The 17,338-nt window shown below is 35.8% G+C and overlaps 2 protein-coding genes across 2 annotated transcripts; both read left to right on the forward strand.

Annotated features, from left to right (window-relative positions):
• The first annotated feature begins 1,554 nt into the window (after positions 1-1,554).
• Positions 1,555-3,817, forward strand: LOC142166477 (TPD1 protein homolog 1-like). Its single transcript, XM_075225873.1, has 4 exons — positions 1,555-1,694; positions 1,815-1,903; positions 2,717-2,836; positions 3,276-3,817. Exons 2-4 carry the CDS (start codon positions 1,852-1,854, stop codon positions 3,701-3,703), a joined length of 600 nt encoding a protein of 199 aa, XP_075081974.1. The 5' UTR covers positions 1,555-1,694; positions 1,815-1,851; the 3' UTR covers positions 3,704-3,817.
• A 4,044-nt stretch (positions 3,818-7,861) lies between these two features.
• LOC107766548 (uncharacterized) lies at positions 7,862-16,010 on the forward strand. The gene is made up of 7 exons (XM_075224605.1): positions 7,862-8,191; positions 9,070-9,365; positions 13,587-13,660; positions 13,745-13,867; positions 13,945-14,760; positions 14,930-15,146; positions 15,543-16,010. The coding sequence occupies exons 2-7, from the start codon at positions 9,071-9,073 to the stop codon at positions 15,794-15,796; spliced, it is 1,779 nt and encodes a 592-aa protein (XP_075080706.1). The 5' UTR covers positions 7,862-8,191; position 9,070; the 3' UTR covers positions 15,797-16,010.
• Positions 16,011-17,338: the final 1,328 nt, after the last annotated feature.

Below are 17,338 nucleotides of genomic sequence, written 5' to 3' on the forward strand. Positions count from 1 at the left end.
TTATTATTTGACCAAATAACATCCAAACAAAACATAAAAAATATACCCATATATCCGACCCGACCCAACTCGCTAAATAAAAACTCACCCACTTAATAAAATAAACTCTAAAGATTATTTGTGTGCACTAGAAAAAGTTAGAGTGATTTTCCTATTATAAACTAAAAGTAAAATGACTTTGTTCCATCATTTTGCATAGTTCATGATCATTTGGGCAATGAACTCGAGTAGGGAGTAGTGGTAAAGAGCAATTAGATTGGGGTGATGCGTACCATCCTTCACTAGTTGGCTTTCCCATCAGCAATGAATGAAATTAAATACGATAAGTCTGCCAATTCCTAAGGTTGATTGATTTCTAATCTTATCAAAGTGCAAATTGGCATTCATTTCAAAGAAAACTCCAGTCATTTTCTTCGCACCCTATATATAACTACTCCATATTTTAGCATCATGGATGAAATGGAAAAGATAGTGACACTTGAAGCTGTAAATAACTAAAATATATTAAATTTTTAGATGAGCAAAGGTGAAAGAATTAATTCAATGCATTTACGGTAGTTGAATATGTATATATTGGACGATTCTTGAATTGTGCTTCTTTCGCTAATCATGGTTATGACATTAAAAAGGAATTTGACTCGCGCATGAACTACTACTAGTATTTAATAGGACTTTCTTCACTTTTAGCCCCGCCATAAATTATTTGTATTTGTTAGCCGAAAAAATATATAATTTTTGTATATAACATATATATATATATATATATATATATATATATATATATATATATATATATACACACAAAAAATATATATATTTTTTGGCTATTATTTTGAAAGCGGCTATACAATGTCATTTTTCCTATTTAATACACGTCACCGATATGAATAATTATATACTTTCTCTGTTCACTTTTTTTTGTGCAACTTTAATTTTTTCGCGTCCTTTAAGAAACAATAAATGAAATATATTTATTTTATAATTTTACTCATAATAATGATAATATTTTTTAAAAATTTTGGGAAATAAGTAATTAATGATAAGGGTAAAACAAAAAAAAAATATTTTCTCATGATTTAGTAAAGTGGACAAGTAAAAATGAAAATATATCTTTAATATAATGGAGAAGTAAAAGCGAACGGAGGGGGACTACATTTCAAGGGGGACTACATTTCAAGAGAGGAGGTTCAGGCCAAGCCTAGTATTACAATAACTTCTACTACTACTATTAATTAAAAGCAATTTATTATCAACCCGACATTATATATATATATATATATATATATATATATATATATATATATATATATATATATATATATATATATATATATATGTAGGATGCTATGCAGTGAAATGAAAGGTGGTCACTATAGTCACAGCTAGTTACTGGAAAATGGAGGCAGCAGCTATAATTACTAGTATTTGATCTCCATATCTTCTTCCTCCTCATTACTGCCTAAAAAAGGAGAGAACATATATAACCCTTTGAATGACAAGTACGTGTTAGAACAAGCCCATAAATCCACTAGCTACCTATATTTTAATACTATATACGAACTTCTCCTTCTGTCCATATTGGACACTATAAATTTCTCCTATTCTTGTTAGATTTACGTACCCCGCAACCTAAAGTTTTGCTTCTGCGCTAGCTGCCACCACTACTACTACTACTACTAAAAAGTACAAACTCTGTAAGTTTGCTTCATATTTATTCTCACGCACTTTACTCTGCAGCTTTCCTTCCTTTTTCCTACTACAAAAATTTTCATTCAATCTTGTATGTGATGGTTCATTTTTTTCCTCATTTGCAGTTCAACGTACTAAAACAAGGGCTGAAATTGAACGACAATGAAGAGTCTTTTCCTGGTCTATATGGTTTTGTTGCTTGTTTCATTCTCTGGTATATATTTTCTCTCTTCTTTCCTTCTCCCTTCATTTATCTTCCTTTTATGTTGAGTTTGATATTTATAACTAACTGGCCTTTTTCTTGCTTTTCACCTTTGCCGGAAAGAGTAATTCTTTGCTCAACTCCATGTCACTTCTGCAGCTCCCTATCTTTTTAAGAAATTCTTTTTTATTCAGAAAAGAAAAGTGAAGTTGGGAAATCTAAACTATGGTTACTGCTTTGATATATTTATTCTACTGCCATGCATGTATCCCTAGCTTCTATAGGATTTTTTCGGTTAAACATCCGCGATATTTTAATTTCCCCTTCTTGGGGTTTGATTTCCAACTCTATATTGAATGTTCTAGGCCTGAAAATCTCGAAGCAAGTGTTGTTATCTTTTTGAAGATGCAGTAATGCTCATTATTCTCATGCATTGGAACTTGCTGAGTAAGGTGGTGCAACTTTTGAAAGATAATTAAGGCACTTTGGAACAACATAGAGGCAAAAGCTTCTGAACTTTATTAGGATAATCAAATATGCAGCTTTTCTATTTATAATTACCAAGCCACAAACAAGGCGCAATGTTAATCTGGGATATATGTTTTACCAGGAAGGCGCAGTAACTTCCGAACATGAGTGACAGTGCATTGTTTTCTTTTCTGAACAAAACATATTTATTCTACTGTTATGCATGTACCCCTATAGGATTTTTTCGGTTAATGTTTTGGGTTTTTTTCCCTCTTGGGGTTTGATGATTCCAACTCTATCTTGAATGTTCAAGGCCTGAAATCTTGAAGCAAGTGTTGTTATCTTTTAATGATGCAGTAATGCACATTAATCATGCATTGGAACAAGCTGAGAAAGGTGGTGCTATTCAAGAAAGAGCCCTAATTCCCAGGCAAAAATACACTGTCACTTCTGCTCGGAAATTACTACGCCTTCCTGGTAAGACATATATCCCCGATCAACATTAATTGTGCCTAGCTTGCACGCAACTTGGTTATAAATAAGCTCAAAAAGCTACATATATTTGGCTCCTAATATAATGTTCCACATGCTTTTCCCTTTATATTGTTATAAAGTGCCTTAGTCATTATGTATCACAATCAAAATAAACCTTTTAAACTTGTTTAGTCAGTCAAGTTTACTATCCTTCGCCAATCTTGTTATTTCTCAACTTATGATTTTTATATAGCAAAAGCAAAGTAAAAGAAACGAATATGCCCTTTGTCAACCCCTGTTACCTAGGCGAACAATTCACACATTGGCATTTGCCTGTTGCATAAAATTTTTAAAGGTGTAAAACTTAGTACCATATTGTTGAGCACTTGAACTAGTAGCTACATTGCTTGACTTAATCTTGTTCTTTTCGAGCATTGAATAGATATTGGTGATGGTGATGGTGATGGTACTGGTGATGACGGTGATGATAATGATAATGGTGACAGTGGGGATGATGGCGATGATCAAGGCGATGGCTCGGAGAATAGAATAGGGCCATCATCATGTTCAAAAGACAGCATCCAAGTAAACCAAGGTGACACAGCGCCACTTCCAAATGGCATTCCAACATACACAGTCATAATCGAAAATGCATGTTACTCAGGAGGAAGTTGCACTGTGTCCAACATTCACTTGAGTTGTGGCTGGTTTAGTTCAGCAAGGCTCATAAATCCTAGAATTTTCAGAAGACTTAGTTATAATGATTGCCTTGTTAATGATGGAGAGCCTCTCAGTCCTGGACAATCCCTCACTTTTCAATATGCTAATACTTTTAAATATCCTCTTTCTGTTTCTTCCATTGCCTGTTAGATGTGTTGCTTTGTAAAATTTACTTATTAATCGTATGTAGATGGCTTCTTTTGGGATCTTTTCTTGGGCTAAGATTAGACTGTGGGTATGTTATGCCCGAGAATAACTTAGTAGTAGTCTTTGTGTATGGTGTTAGTATTTATCTTAGTTCTTGTAATTTAGTTAATGGCATCAATGTGAATAAATGTGAATTCTTAATTCTCAGTGAAGTGTGCTTCAACAATATTTGAGTTTAGATTTGAACGCCTATTCTAAATGGATAACAAAGTGTGATTCCTATTTGGGCTGGTAACGGTTAAATAGGGTGTAATGGATTTTGAAGTTTTATATAGTAGTTGATTTCAATTGGTCTTCAATTGAAGTGTAGTTGACTGATTGATTGCACTTGTTGTGGTTTGTTTTAGCTGTTGAGTTTTACACTCTAGTTGTGGATTTAATTCAATGGCATCAGTGGACATGTCTGTTTGATACTGAGAAAATGAAGACCAATTGCAAAATAAAATCAAATTTGATCCCTCTAAAGCTTGACAAGAAAAGGTGATTTTAGCAAATAGGGAAGCATCAAAGGGAAGCCCGGCGCACTAAGTTTCCCCTATGCGCGGAGTCCGGGGAAGAGCCGGACCACAAAAGTATATTGTATGTTGCCTTATTCCGTATTTATGCAAGAGGTGATTTTCATGGCTTGCACCGGTGACCTCCTGGCCCAACAACCTTATTGGTTACTCCAAGACTCCCAAATAAGGACGCATTACATACCAAAATCACAATGGTGTTCGGAAAAGCAAATTTACATTTACAGATATGACCATATCAATAGTGACCTGTCAAAAAACTATACTAAAATAGTATGCAACACTATGAGTTTGAAGGCAATATATATTGCTTACTGAATTTAAGCACAAACGTATAGAATTTGCATTGGATTAACAAGGAAAGTCCCTCTTTATACAGAAGTAAACTGAAATCTAATAGTTATAATCATAAGCAAAGTCAGTAATACCGACCATAGCTGATACCACTTGAGAAACAATATAAAAACTGCCTCCCATAATAACCAATATTAAAATTGCAGAAATGGGATTCTTCAACAGCTCATAAATGGGTTCAAAAACAGCCCAAAGAACTCCAGTACTAACTGTCAATGCATAAATTGCATATCTCCTCATATTATCCCAAAATTCCTCCATTAATGGACCTTCAGGACCCAATGCTAATGCCTTGTTTTGATCATCAAATCCCAGTAAAAACAGCATTACCCCAACAGATACAGCTCCCAATACTAAAAGCTTTGAACTTTTCTCATTTAAACCAGCTTCAGACTCAGAAATTTCAGTTCTTGAAAATATCTTGGATTTGTGCGAGATTTGTCGAGCTATTGGTTTAACTAAGCTTCTTTTTTCTGCAGCTAGCTGGTGAATTTCTCTCTTCCCATATGGCAAATTTTGAGGTTTATTAAGGGGTGAATTGTGCTTGAGTTGGACGAGCAATGGAAGATTAGAGCGTTGGAAATGGAGTTGAAGTCTCATTTTTTCTTTTTGCGAGATAGAGCAATGAAAGGTTGTGGTAGATTGTTTTAAATGTATTTATGCCTTATCTTCTTTCTCTTATCTTGAAAATGGGCCTTTAGATTAAACAGATTGAGTTCGGGCCCATTTAATTCTAGGCCCAACTCTATATCATTCTCTATCAATCTAAGCCCATATGGTCAAAAGGGACATGCAGTTTACCAAAATCTAGTTGTATTGTTGAGTTCTTTTGTTTAATAATGTATTCAAGAAATTACACTCAATCACCTTGAAAATGGGTGATCTTGATTTTTAACCTCCGTTTGTCTCACCCAGATCCCACTTGTGAAATTTTATTGGGTTGTTACTGTTGTTGTTGTTGCCTCATGGGCAAATGTCAAAAGTCAAAAGTGTTGCCCATGCCCCATGGGACAAGCGAGGAACGACACTTGTTAAACTTAAAGTTGTGTCCACGGGTCAAGTGGGGTCAAAGAATTAATAATGACATCGAAGTGTCTTATTTGTGCAAATCACCCTACGCTATTGGGTATCAACTAGTCTAATTAATTTGCGATTGTGCTACGATAAGCTCATTAAAGAGGAAGTCATTCTGAGGTTCGAATTTGAAATCTCTAATTAAAAGTATAAGAACTTCATCCATTCTTGTTGAATTCTTATACGACGCTAGCAATTACGAAAGGGGAAAAAAGAGGAAAAGAAAAAAGAGAATGAGATAGAAATAAGAAGTACAAAGAGAAAATAGGAGATGAAAAGGGAAAGAAACATTTTAGGAAGAAACCTATTTCCCTTTTTGACCATTTCCCTCTTTCTATTTGTCAAATCAAGCAAAGGAGGAAAGAAAAGTTCCTTTATAAATTCCAATCCAAATTAGTTAACATTTGTGACATGAAGCTGCGAATGGAAATTAAAAAGCACGTGCTATAAGTTATAGGTGTTAATCGGACGTGCTGGACATAGGAAAAAACAGGTCGTCCGGTTAATGGGCTGGGATTCCGGGCTGATAGTGGGCTGGAATATTTCGGGTTTTAGTGGGTCCGTTCGGGTTCGGATTTATCGGCTCCGGATCGGGCCAGGTTAATTTTTTTTTGTGTATTATGTTTCCTTGTTCAATGTAATTATTGCTTAAGTGTTTGCAAACTTTTAAATAATAAAATAAGTATTTTAAGGGATAAAATTAAACTTTTAAACTTTAAACTTTTAAATTTAAAATTTGAATTTTAAAATTTAAAAATTAAAATTAAATGGCTACATAAAATTATTTAATAAGATCAATATGTAAGGATCAAATTTCAAAGGTTTTCATTTCATATTTTCATTGCATAATAATACTTCAAATTAACTTGTCTTATAAACTAACACATTAAACTTAAATAAGTCTAACAAATTCAAAATAACCCAAATTGTCTCAAATCAACTTAAATACGAATTCCTGGAGGACGCACAAGACAACCCTTCATATGCCTCCTTAAACCATTTGTGCCCTCCCACTTTCGATGAACATTAAAGACTCGATCACAGTTCTTGTACTCTACTTTGCGAACTTCTTCATTTTCTTCTATCACCTCAAAGTGTTCCCAAATGTGTGAACGCACTCTAGAAGGCATGATTTAATTTGAACCTAACAAAAATTGTAACCACACTTCATTTGATAATTATAATTTTATAGTGGCTACCGTAAATAATTGATAAAACTTGAAATATTAATTAATTGATAACTTGAGAGCAATAGGCAATTCAATAATCAAAAGGGAATTGAGAGAGAATTAAAGTAGAAAAAGAGAGCAAGTTGTGAAAAAAATAAAGAGGGGGGGGGGGGAAGGCTATTTATAGTTATTAAAAGACTAAGAATGTAATTTATCAATTATTAGGAGGTGGAGGGGATATTTTAATAAGGGGATATGTCGAAATGGCTAGAAGTGCAAAAAATGGTCGTTGCCCAACGATCATTTTTGATTTGACCATTGGCAACAGTCATAATTTAAAAAAAAACACACACAAAAACCCGGCCGGAAGGGTTAGTGGGCTAGCCGGATTCCGGGGCACCGGTTATCAAAATATGTTTGTTCCCGCCCGTCTCCCTCCAACCCTTCCCAACCCGTCCCACCCCCTACCGTACCGGGCTGAATCGGGTTGAATTGGGCTGTGATTGAGCTGACCCGACCCAATTAATAAGTACATGGAAATTTGTAAAACTGCGTACAAGAATTTAAGTACAATTGGACTTAAAAAGGTGGCAAATGGAGCAATTAGATTTAAATAATATACTCCTTTTATCTAGAAAGGCATTAAAACAGATACCCAAAAAAAAAAAACACCCAAAACAATAAAATTGCACTGCTTACTTGAAAAATGACAAGCCAATCAATTTTTATTTGATCACGATTTTCTTAAACAAAATTTACTATAATTGAGATTAATAGTAAATATGTAAAACTATATTTAAAAAGGATTTAAAAGTTTAGTGTTAAAATTAATCCATCTCCTTAATTTATGTAAAATTATTTTTTTTTTTAATCTGTTCCGAAAATAATATCATATTTTTATTTAAAAATAACTTAACTCTAAAATTTTATTTTACATGATTTACAGAAGATAATTTGTTTTATTTAAAAAAACAAATAGAAGAAACCCCAGAAAGGTGAAAGGCCAAAACTCAAAAGCTTCAGTTTAGTAGTAGTCCATAGTACATTTTGTTTCTCCCTCCGGTTTGCAGCTCCCACATGTCACTGCGGCACTAAGGAATTTCAAACCCCTGCAACCACTTGGCCATGGCACTTGCCTTTTCCACCTCTCTTCTTCTTCTTTTTCTTCTTCTTTTACTCTTTATTAGTACTATTATCTTTCCTTAACCGTCACCGCTTGTAGTGGAAAAAAGCCCAACTTATCACCTTTCTCTGGTTTTTCTCTGAAGCTGTTCTCCTCTGTTTCCCCAAAAAAGATACAATCTTTTTGCTATTTTCAGGTCAGTTACTGAGTTACGTACTTACTTTTTTCCCCTCCCTGAATTCTGCCTTCTTTTTTGGGTTCTTTTTTGTTGCTTGTTTCCATTTCCAACCCTAAGCTTATTTGTGTATGTGATCACTTAATGTCTGGTCAATGCTGCTTCAATGTTGTATGTTTATGTTCTTGTACATGCTTAATCTTTTAAAATCAGCATTACCCATTTTTGTTTCTCACGTGGGTTTTAGCTTCATTGTTGTTTTTCAATGGAAAAAAACCTGTTCTTCACTTCTTTGTGTCTGATATTCTGTTGACAGCTTTCTGGAATTAAGGTTAGTTAATCTTTGAAACTAAGCAAAACCCTCTTTGTGCTTACTTGGGTTTTGTGCTTTGATGCTGCTTTTCCATTTGTTTAGTTGGTTGTCAGGAGCTAATCGTTGGAAAAACCTGTTATTTGTATCTGATGTTTTTTTTCATAACCGAGAAATCCCGAGGGCTAGTGGCGCAAGGTTTGAAACTCCGGTAGATAATGGGGGTCCGCCCCTTTACCCTTCTCCACTTTAAATAACGGCGTGTGATATGCGCCTAACCTAAACATCACAAGTTGAACTCTTACCCCAAAAGTCCTGGGGGATGGAAGGAAAAACCTGTTCTTTGTATCTGGTGTTTTTACTTACATACATTTCTGTTTGTTTTAATAGGTGTAATGTTTTGCCACGTTTTGATCGGGTCCTAAATTGTGAAAGAGCTTAGTGGGATTATGCTTGCTCGTGACTCTTTAGCCCAAAATGATTGTTTATGTTTCTTTAGAAAAACATTGTTTATGTTTCTGGATGAGGGTGTTTAGGAACTGTGGTTGTTTTCGATTAATCCAAACTGTTTGTCCTCTGTGTAAATCAGGATGGCTGCAGATAATCATGTATTTGTTGCGTGGGAAGAGCGGGTTATTTCTCAAGAGAAGGGCCATCGTGTTGTGCACTACTACTTGAAGGGTTTCTCGGGGGAGTCAATCCTTGCTGTGGTGGGTACTGAAAGAAGTATAAGGCACATAACATATGTTGTCTCAGAGGATTATTTGGATGCTTTTGGGCATACAAGAACTATAAACTCTGGAACAAAGTGGCGTACAAGACGAGAGGTAGTGGAATGGCTGACGTTTTTGGTTTCAAAGCGTCGCCAATCATCACCTATTTCAAGTACGTATAATCATGTTGCTGTCTAAGATTTCAGTTACATGAGATTTACAGTATTTATTGGCATAAATGTACATTGAATTGCTCTAGTTTCTGGTATTTGGCATTTTCGGAAGAAGTTGACAATAGATTATTGGCTGCTGGTTACACCCGATCAATGCAGAGAAGGCAGATGTTTTATGATCATGTTTAAAAGCAAAAAGTTCTGCGAATGTCCAAACTATCTCCTTGATGGGTTAATCCCAGTCTCACATCTTATGAACTTTTGGTTTGCTACAATGCTTTGCAAATTAATTCGTAGATGAAAAATCCTTTTTTGATGAACTGTAGAAGTGTAGATGAAATATCTTATGCTTTGACAGGAAAGAAACTGAATTATGTCTCAATTATTGTTTCCATGAAGAAGCCTCCCTCCCGAGGGATTTTGGGGAGGGAGCGGAGAGAGATGGTTGAACAATATTTCCGGTTCCTTTTTTTATTTTGGGATTTTGGTTCTGGACTTGAGTTTTCCAGGCACAAACTGAATTTTCAATTTACTTTTGTATCTCGATTTAACCTAGAGTGGTGGAGCGATGGTAGTTATTTGTATCCCAGGGACGGATGATCCTTGTTTGAAGAATAAATAGGAACGTATCTTCCTAAGTAACTACCTCACTATGCTTTGTTTTGCAAGGAAAGTATACTTTGTGCTCCTTGTTCTGACCACAATCGCCTGTGTGTTGTTGTACTTTCAAATGTGCAGCACACAAGTTTGTGGTTTAGTATGATACTTTGAGAATGAGGCTTTTCTTCGGCTGATTTGAACTTTACAAGTTGTGGTGATAATAGGAGAAATAATTTGATAAATAAGGTTACACCCGTCCAGCAACATGATGGGTCATTCGATCCCAAAGCCTAAAGTACAACGTGATTTAAACTTCAACTCTCCCGTTTAATTGTTGAAGCACATAAGTTAATATAGAACAATAGTTATGACCACTCATGTGACGTCTTAACACTAGCTACCAGTTGTGTTAGCGAGCACGAAAGGAAACCTCCTCTTTTTATGTTACTCTTTGATCTGGAGATTTGGAGTTTGGACTTGACATGGTATTTTGTGCTTCCCTTTTGGGAGGCTCTTCTATACTCTCTTCACCAGGCAATAGACAAATAGTCATACAGATCATGGTTTCCTTACTACTTGCCCATGTAAAGTACTAACTTATTGTTAACACTATGTTGCCTTTATTTAAAGTAAGTGGTCTAATTTTACTGCAAAGCCATGTCCTCCTGAAATATTTGTAATTAAGATACTTTATATTATCTCACAAGTTTTTTGTGTTTTGTGTTAGTTACCAAAAAGCATCAAGTATTTAGTGGTTACATTAGTTGTGAAGTATTTATAATAAATGACCTTGGAGTTGTTTAGGACTATGATTGTATAAGTGGAAAAAGCCCTACACTAGGTTGCTAAGGATGTCGGCTTCTACTGTGAGAAGTTTAGATGCCATATTTATGTTATCATGATCCGGTGATTTTCAACATGTGTATAGAGAGGAAGACTTCTAAAAGTGAAAATATACAGTTCGAAATTGGATCATGTAATAATCAGTTGGCCAAGAAGCAATTGCTCATGCATCCAATACCCAAACTCCTGAACATAGAGTACCGAGAAACATTACTACCTATCACTTTTGAAACGTTTGGAACCCTTACACAACATAGGGACCAAGAATCCGGTAATAATCATATTCTGAAGTGTACAATGGCAGAAGAGAAGGTGCATCATTATTCACTTTTCTACAGTTCTGGCTTGAGTTGTTGACCTTCATGGCATTAGTCGATTTGACTCATAAGGGAGGTCCCCCGTCGAGTGATTCTCACGAATTTATTTTTTACATGTGATGTTAAAAAACATTAAAAAGAAAAGGAGTCAAATCCAGGGTGGAGGCGCAACTCCTATTATGCTATTGGTTCTGTTGTTATTCAATAGACCAAATTCAGTAATACATATTCACACCTTGATTTTGCGCTTCCTAACATCTTAAGATTGGAATCATACTTAATCATGGTTAAATTGACACCTCACTACGAAACTATTTTTTTTTTTATGATGTTATTAACATCATGAAAGAAAAATTCCTTTTTACTGAGTCAACATTAAATTATTTAAAGAAATTTTAAATGAGTTGTTTTAAGAAGATCCCCCACAGTCTTACTTCATGCTACGTGATTGATGTGTTATGGCGATTAAGAAGGTAACTATCTCTAGGTATCGAGCTGGTAAAAATGGGACGTTATAGTAGAAAAGTTGAGGAGAATCCTATAGGAAAAATATAGTATTTAATTCGAATTGTGATGTAATAATTTAAATTGTTGAAAAGTTGTGTAGAAACTCCGCCTATGTGTGTTAATGTAATACATTGCCGGTCCCAAATCTGGATAAAAAAGGAGTCGAAGAGGGCTGTAGTAGGTTGAGGACCACTTTAAAACAATCAAATATGATGGTCTGTATAGAGTGGAGTTGATATATAATATTCATTCGCCAAATGGAGAGATTTAAAGTATTAGATTACCTGAATCTTTACCAAGGAAAAAGAATTGAGTTTGGAAAGGGTGCAATTGTGTAATACCAAAATGCTTACTTCCATGTGTTTGACTGCACTTGTGGTGGAGATAATATAAATACAATCATCACTAGTATCTGAGGAGTCTCAGCAGGTGTATCTGACCTTCTGAGTCCATCTTTTCTCTTTTTATAGTATTTGTGTTGCGCAGAGAAGAGATCACGGTAAAAATGTTTGCATATGACGATCAAAAAAAGAAAAAACTAGATCGAGGTAAAAGTGTTGATACCTGGAGATATCCGATCTTAGAGTTTTGTTATCCTTCTATGTCTATATAACATTAAAAATTGTATATCTTTTTTCCCTGATAAAGTCAATTTTAACTCTTTCACAGACGGGGAGGTTACAGTTCTCAGACCCTTTGTTTTGTCAGTATCTGTTTTGATTGATTGGTGATAATCAAAGAAGAATGTAGTTTTTGATGCTTGTTGATCTTAAGAGTTTCTAAGCTTTGTTTCTATTACTTTAAGTAACTACTTTGAACTTTCCTAGGTCGTCCTGTTCTTTCTAGGGGCTAATTGGAACTAATACATCTTTTTCTTTCTCGATGGATAGCACTAGTACATCTTTTTGCGTGGTTTTGGCCAACAAAAAATAGATATCATCCCTGCTCTAATGTGCAAGGGCCCAGTTTGACCTCTTTTCAACTTCCACCCTGAAGGAGAAAGGGGCTAAATGCAAGGAAATAATCCTTGGTTCCTGGAGGCGGCGCGCTTCCCTCAGGGAAGAGGGAGAAGGTCGATTGGCCCCTACGTAGGGTTGTGGCGGCAAGGAAGAATTAATTTTTTTAAGGATATGCAATTGGGATGTTTTATATAAGCAAATGATGAGGTCACAATTTGTCTGATTGTGATCTTGGTGCTGTCTGGTTGTGATCTTTTGCATTTCCAAATAGGGTAGAATCTTTAGTAGACCTAGACTCCTAGTCAATACGAGTCTGCCCTGTGCCTTTTACACTATTTTGGTATTTGACTTGAACGGCAAACTTTTTCTCATTTTTGTCTTTTGCTTCCCTCTTCCATTTCTCCTTATGCATCTATGTGTGATCCTTAATATCATGCATGTTTGGTAATCTTATTAATATTGAAGAATCGGATTGCATAATCTTGCTATGTTGCTTTGCTTTTCAATTGATATATATGTTCTGTGTTGTGCTTGATATTCTTGTACTTCCAAGTATGACCCTAATTCAATAATACTCGACTTTAGAATAGATTTTCTTTAAGGAAATGTAGGCTAGGCGGCTGAACTTTGTTAAATTAATGTCCTTTAATTATAGCTACTTGTCTTGCTTGAATGTGGTCGAAGGCAGGAGAGTTTTCCAATTATATTCCTTGTTTCAGCTAATACAAAGATAGGGAAAGATTATATTACACCTGATACATGATCTATTCCATAGCCGCCTGTGGAATCATAGGCCTTGAACGCTCTTGTTTTTAGCTGAATTCCCGGTAAATTGCTGTTTCAGCTGCAAAGTTGCTATTTGCTTTCTGAGTTGTGTGATGCTGGGTACAGTTAAATCACTGCTTAAAGAATGTTTGCCTAATAGTTATAAATTATTTTTTTCTTAATTTAATCCGCTTTGCTTTTAGTAAATTTGACTTCCCTTCTCTTGCAGATACCCTGACAAGTGAAACGAGAAATTCTTTAATGGCTGGTTTACCTAATAGGGGGATCCACATAGCTGATGAGGTCTCAAATATGTTGATCTATTCTTTGAGATTAGTTTCGACTTTGTTAAACTACATTTAATGAAGGGAAAAATATCTATTGCAGGGCTTGCTTCCTAGAAAATTGAAGGCCAGAAACTCAAATATTTTGTGGTCAGGTACTGCTTGGACCTGCTCCCAGCAACTTAAGCATTATCCTTCTTTTTGCAGGAACGGGACTAAAATAGCTGTAAGCACTTTGTAGCATTAAATCAGTTCCTTGACCTCATATTTCTTTCCCTTCTTTAATTTCTTAGTTTTCTGCAGATTAATTCCTTTGCGAAAGTCATGGCCGAAGAAGAAAATCACTACCTTGGTTACTTGGAAGATTTATACGAGAACAAGGGGCAGAAAAAAGTTAAGGTGCAGTGGTTTCACCATATTCAGAAAGTTCGATGTGTAATTCCTCAGCTTGAGGGACACCCTAGAGAAGTATTTATCACATCTCATGTTCAGGTGATCAATGCGGAGTGTATTGATGGCCCTGCTGCAGTTTTGACTCCTAGAGATTATGAGAAATATATCTCTCTCGTCCCAAAAAGCTCGTCTTCTGGTGTCTACATGTGCTTTAGGGAATTCAGACACAACAAGGTCATGCCAGTCTCTCTGAGTAAATTGGATGGCTACTATAATCAAACGATATTTACTGTGTTACGCAGTCAACATGTTTCCCAGCATAAGTCAAAGGGTCATAAGTTGCATGAAGTAAAACATATAACCCATGAAGATCCTTTAGAGCGAGGGCCAAGGAGGAGTACAAGTGTCAAGGAGTGTCCGAAACTGGAGAGCAGCCATTCTGGTATCAGAAAGTCAATTCCTGGGAACCAGATAGCAAAAGCCGAACCAACTTGCCAAAAGTTGAAAATAAAATTGTCAAGCAGAGGACTAGTTGGAATTCAGCTTGTTCGGCCCAAGGTCCAATGTAAGCTGTCTTTTGAAGTTGGTGACAACATAGAGTTTCTTTGTCAGGACAGTGGCATGAGAGGCTGCTGGTTCAGGTGTAAGGTCTTACAGGTCTTACATAAACGTCTGAAAGTTCAGTATGATGACATTCAGGACTGTGACGGTCCAGGGAAGCTAGAGGTACCATAATCACTGCGACTATAACTTCAGTTTATATGCAGTAATATTCGTAAATACAAAAGGGAGAAAATTTGAATCTGTTCTACGATCTACTTGCATTTATGTCAAAAATATATATTGACCTGTCCTTTCTTTACCCTGTTTTCTGACACCTTTGCTTGATTTATAGGAATGGGTTCCCTCCTCCAGAGTTGCAGACTCTGATAAGTTGGGCATGAGATGCACAGGACGCTTCACGGTCCGGCCCCAGCCTCCGGAGGATTCTTCTGATCTTTCTTTTGAAGTAGGAGCTGCAGTTGATGCTTGGTGGTGTGATGGGTGGTGGGAAGGTGTTGTTGCTGGATTTGATGTTTGTGGAAGTGGTCATCTTCAGGTTTACTTCCCTGGTAAGGTTCATGCTGTCAAAAGATGGATCCCCCCCCCCCCCAAAACCCCCTTACTGATGAAGATATAACAGTCCCAAAGAGCACCAAAAAAACTAAAAAGTCAAAATAGAAATAGAGAACAAGAATAAAAGGAGAATTCTCGCTTATTGGCTGATGCGGCATAACATCTTCTTATAAGGAACTAACTCAACAGCCTATGGATGTAACATTGGAGTTTCCAATTACTTCAAATCTAACTTGAAATCACAGGTCTAAGCTCAGCATTGTCATCTAACATAGGAGTGGAAAAAGCTCAAAAAGTAGGCCTAGCTTCTGGCTAATTTGTTGTCTGAATTCTGGATGTTCAATGTTTGTCATGACTTGACGTCCCAAAGTATTTTTTTTTTTCAATAATAGGTGAGAACAGATTGTTGGAATTTCAAATGAAGAATGTGAGGGCTTCAAGAGATTGGATAGATAACAAATGGATTGAAGTTAAGCGAAAGACAGACATAAAGTCATTCATAAGCTCAAGTTTAACTGAGGTATCCAAGTGCAGTATCAAAGTAGAGTCAACTTCTAAACACACAATGGAGAAGCAAGATAGCAATGTGGCTCCTAAACTGAAAAGGCGATGGCGTAATGATTATCTTGAAGGTAAGAAGAACTGATTTCAGACATGCTACAGGTGATAACGTTGGCGTCTAGGAGTCAATTTTTGTGATAGTTTTGACAACCTCTACTAATGGTGAAGCAATAGAAGCAGGAAGAGAGTGACAAATTAATGCTTTTTTGGCACTGTGGGTAAAATTTTTTGACTTGTAAGTAACTCTCAACAGTGCCCCATTTGCTTTTTTTGTAAATATATAGGCCTTGGTATAAAAAGAAGAATTAACCCTAATAGCCGCTCACCCTACCACTTAAACTAAAAATAGTCGGTGAATGTACAATATATGCATAATTTATGTATTACATGTATATAATATGACCGGCTATTTGTGTAAAAAAACCCATATAAAAATATGGAAAGGAAGGCTTTATAGAACTTAGGACTATAGGCAAGCAGTCTCCTTGCATTAATACAGTCATAGCTCTATAACAGTATCACTATATAACAGTTATTCACTATAAAAGTTAAGTTTTTTATGGAACCAATTTTCATGCAATGTTTGTTAATATACGTGTAGACAATAAATTTGGGTCAAGAAAATAAAATCAAGACCGAAAACTGATTCTTCTTTCCAATAGTAAATAAATTCAAGGGCCTTTGAGCTTGATTTTGAATCTATATTTGTTTCCACGAACGATGATCTTGAATTCAACTAGCACGAGCTTTGATTTGAACTCGTACTCCTTGAACCTTGATTTGCTCTTCGTTCTTGAGCTTGAACTTGATTTGTTCTTCATTCTTGAGCTTGAACTTGATTTGTTCTTCGTTCTTGAGCTTGAGCTTGAACTTGAACTTGATTACTTGAAGCTTGAAACTTGTGGAGGAATTTTCAGCGTTTGATCCACGAGCTCTCTCTTGTTTCTTGTTATAACTTCTGGTCTTTTTTTTCCTGAGTTATGAAGACTCCTATTTATAGTTGTGGGAGAGAGGAGTTATGATAAGAACAAACTCTTTCCGACCAATCAAATTGAAGTGTGACATAGCCGCATTTAATTGGCCAGAACATGTCACTTGCACACGTGGCGCGATTCTATTAGCCTTTTAATGTGACTTGGCATGTCTTGTCATTTTGACACGTGACATGATCCTATTGGCTCTTCCGCTTGACTTGGCGTGCCACGTCATACGACACGTGGCACCAAACTGGGCCTCTAGGAAAATGACATCTTGGGCTTGATGAAGTGGGCTCATCACTTTAGCCTAATTAAATGGGCTAGCCCAATGGATTAAGAATTATTTATTTAATCCATATATATTGGACTTATATAATTAATTCAATTATATTAATCCAATAAGTTTATTTGAACTAATATATCCTGAATGTAAAATATAGTCCAAATTATCTTACGAATTTAATTCCAATAAAATTTATATGTCTACAATACATTCTCTATAACAACACTTCGCTATAACAACTAAAAAAATTCGGAACATATGTGATTGTTATAGAGAGATTTGACTGTATACGTATTTTACGAAGCCCCAAAAGTGAGTCCATCGAACACCGCATACTCTTGTATTATGCACTCTCGGAGTGTTTATC

The sequence above is a fragment of the Nicotiana tabacum genome, chromosome 11 (assembly GCF_000715075.1).
Source record: "Nicotiana tabacum cultivar K326 chromosome 11, ASM71507v2, whole genome shotgun sequence".
In the NCBI taxonomy this organism is placed as follows: Eukaryota; Viridiplantae; Streptophyta; class Magnoliopsida; order Solanales; family Solanaceae; genus Nicotiana; species Nicotiana tabacum.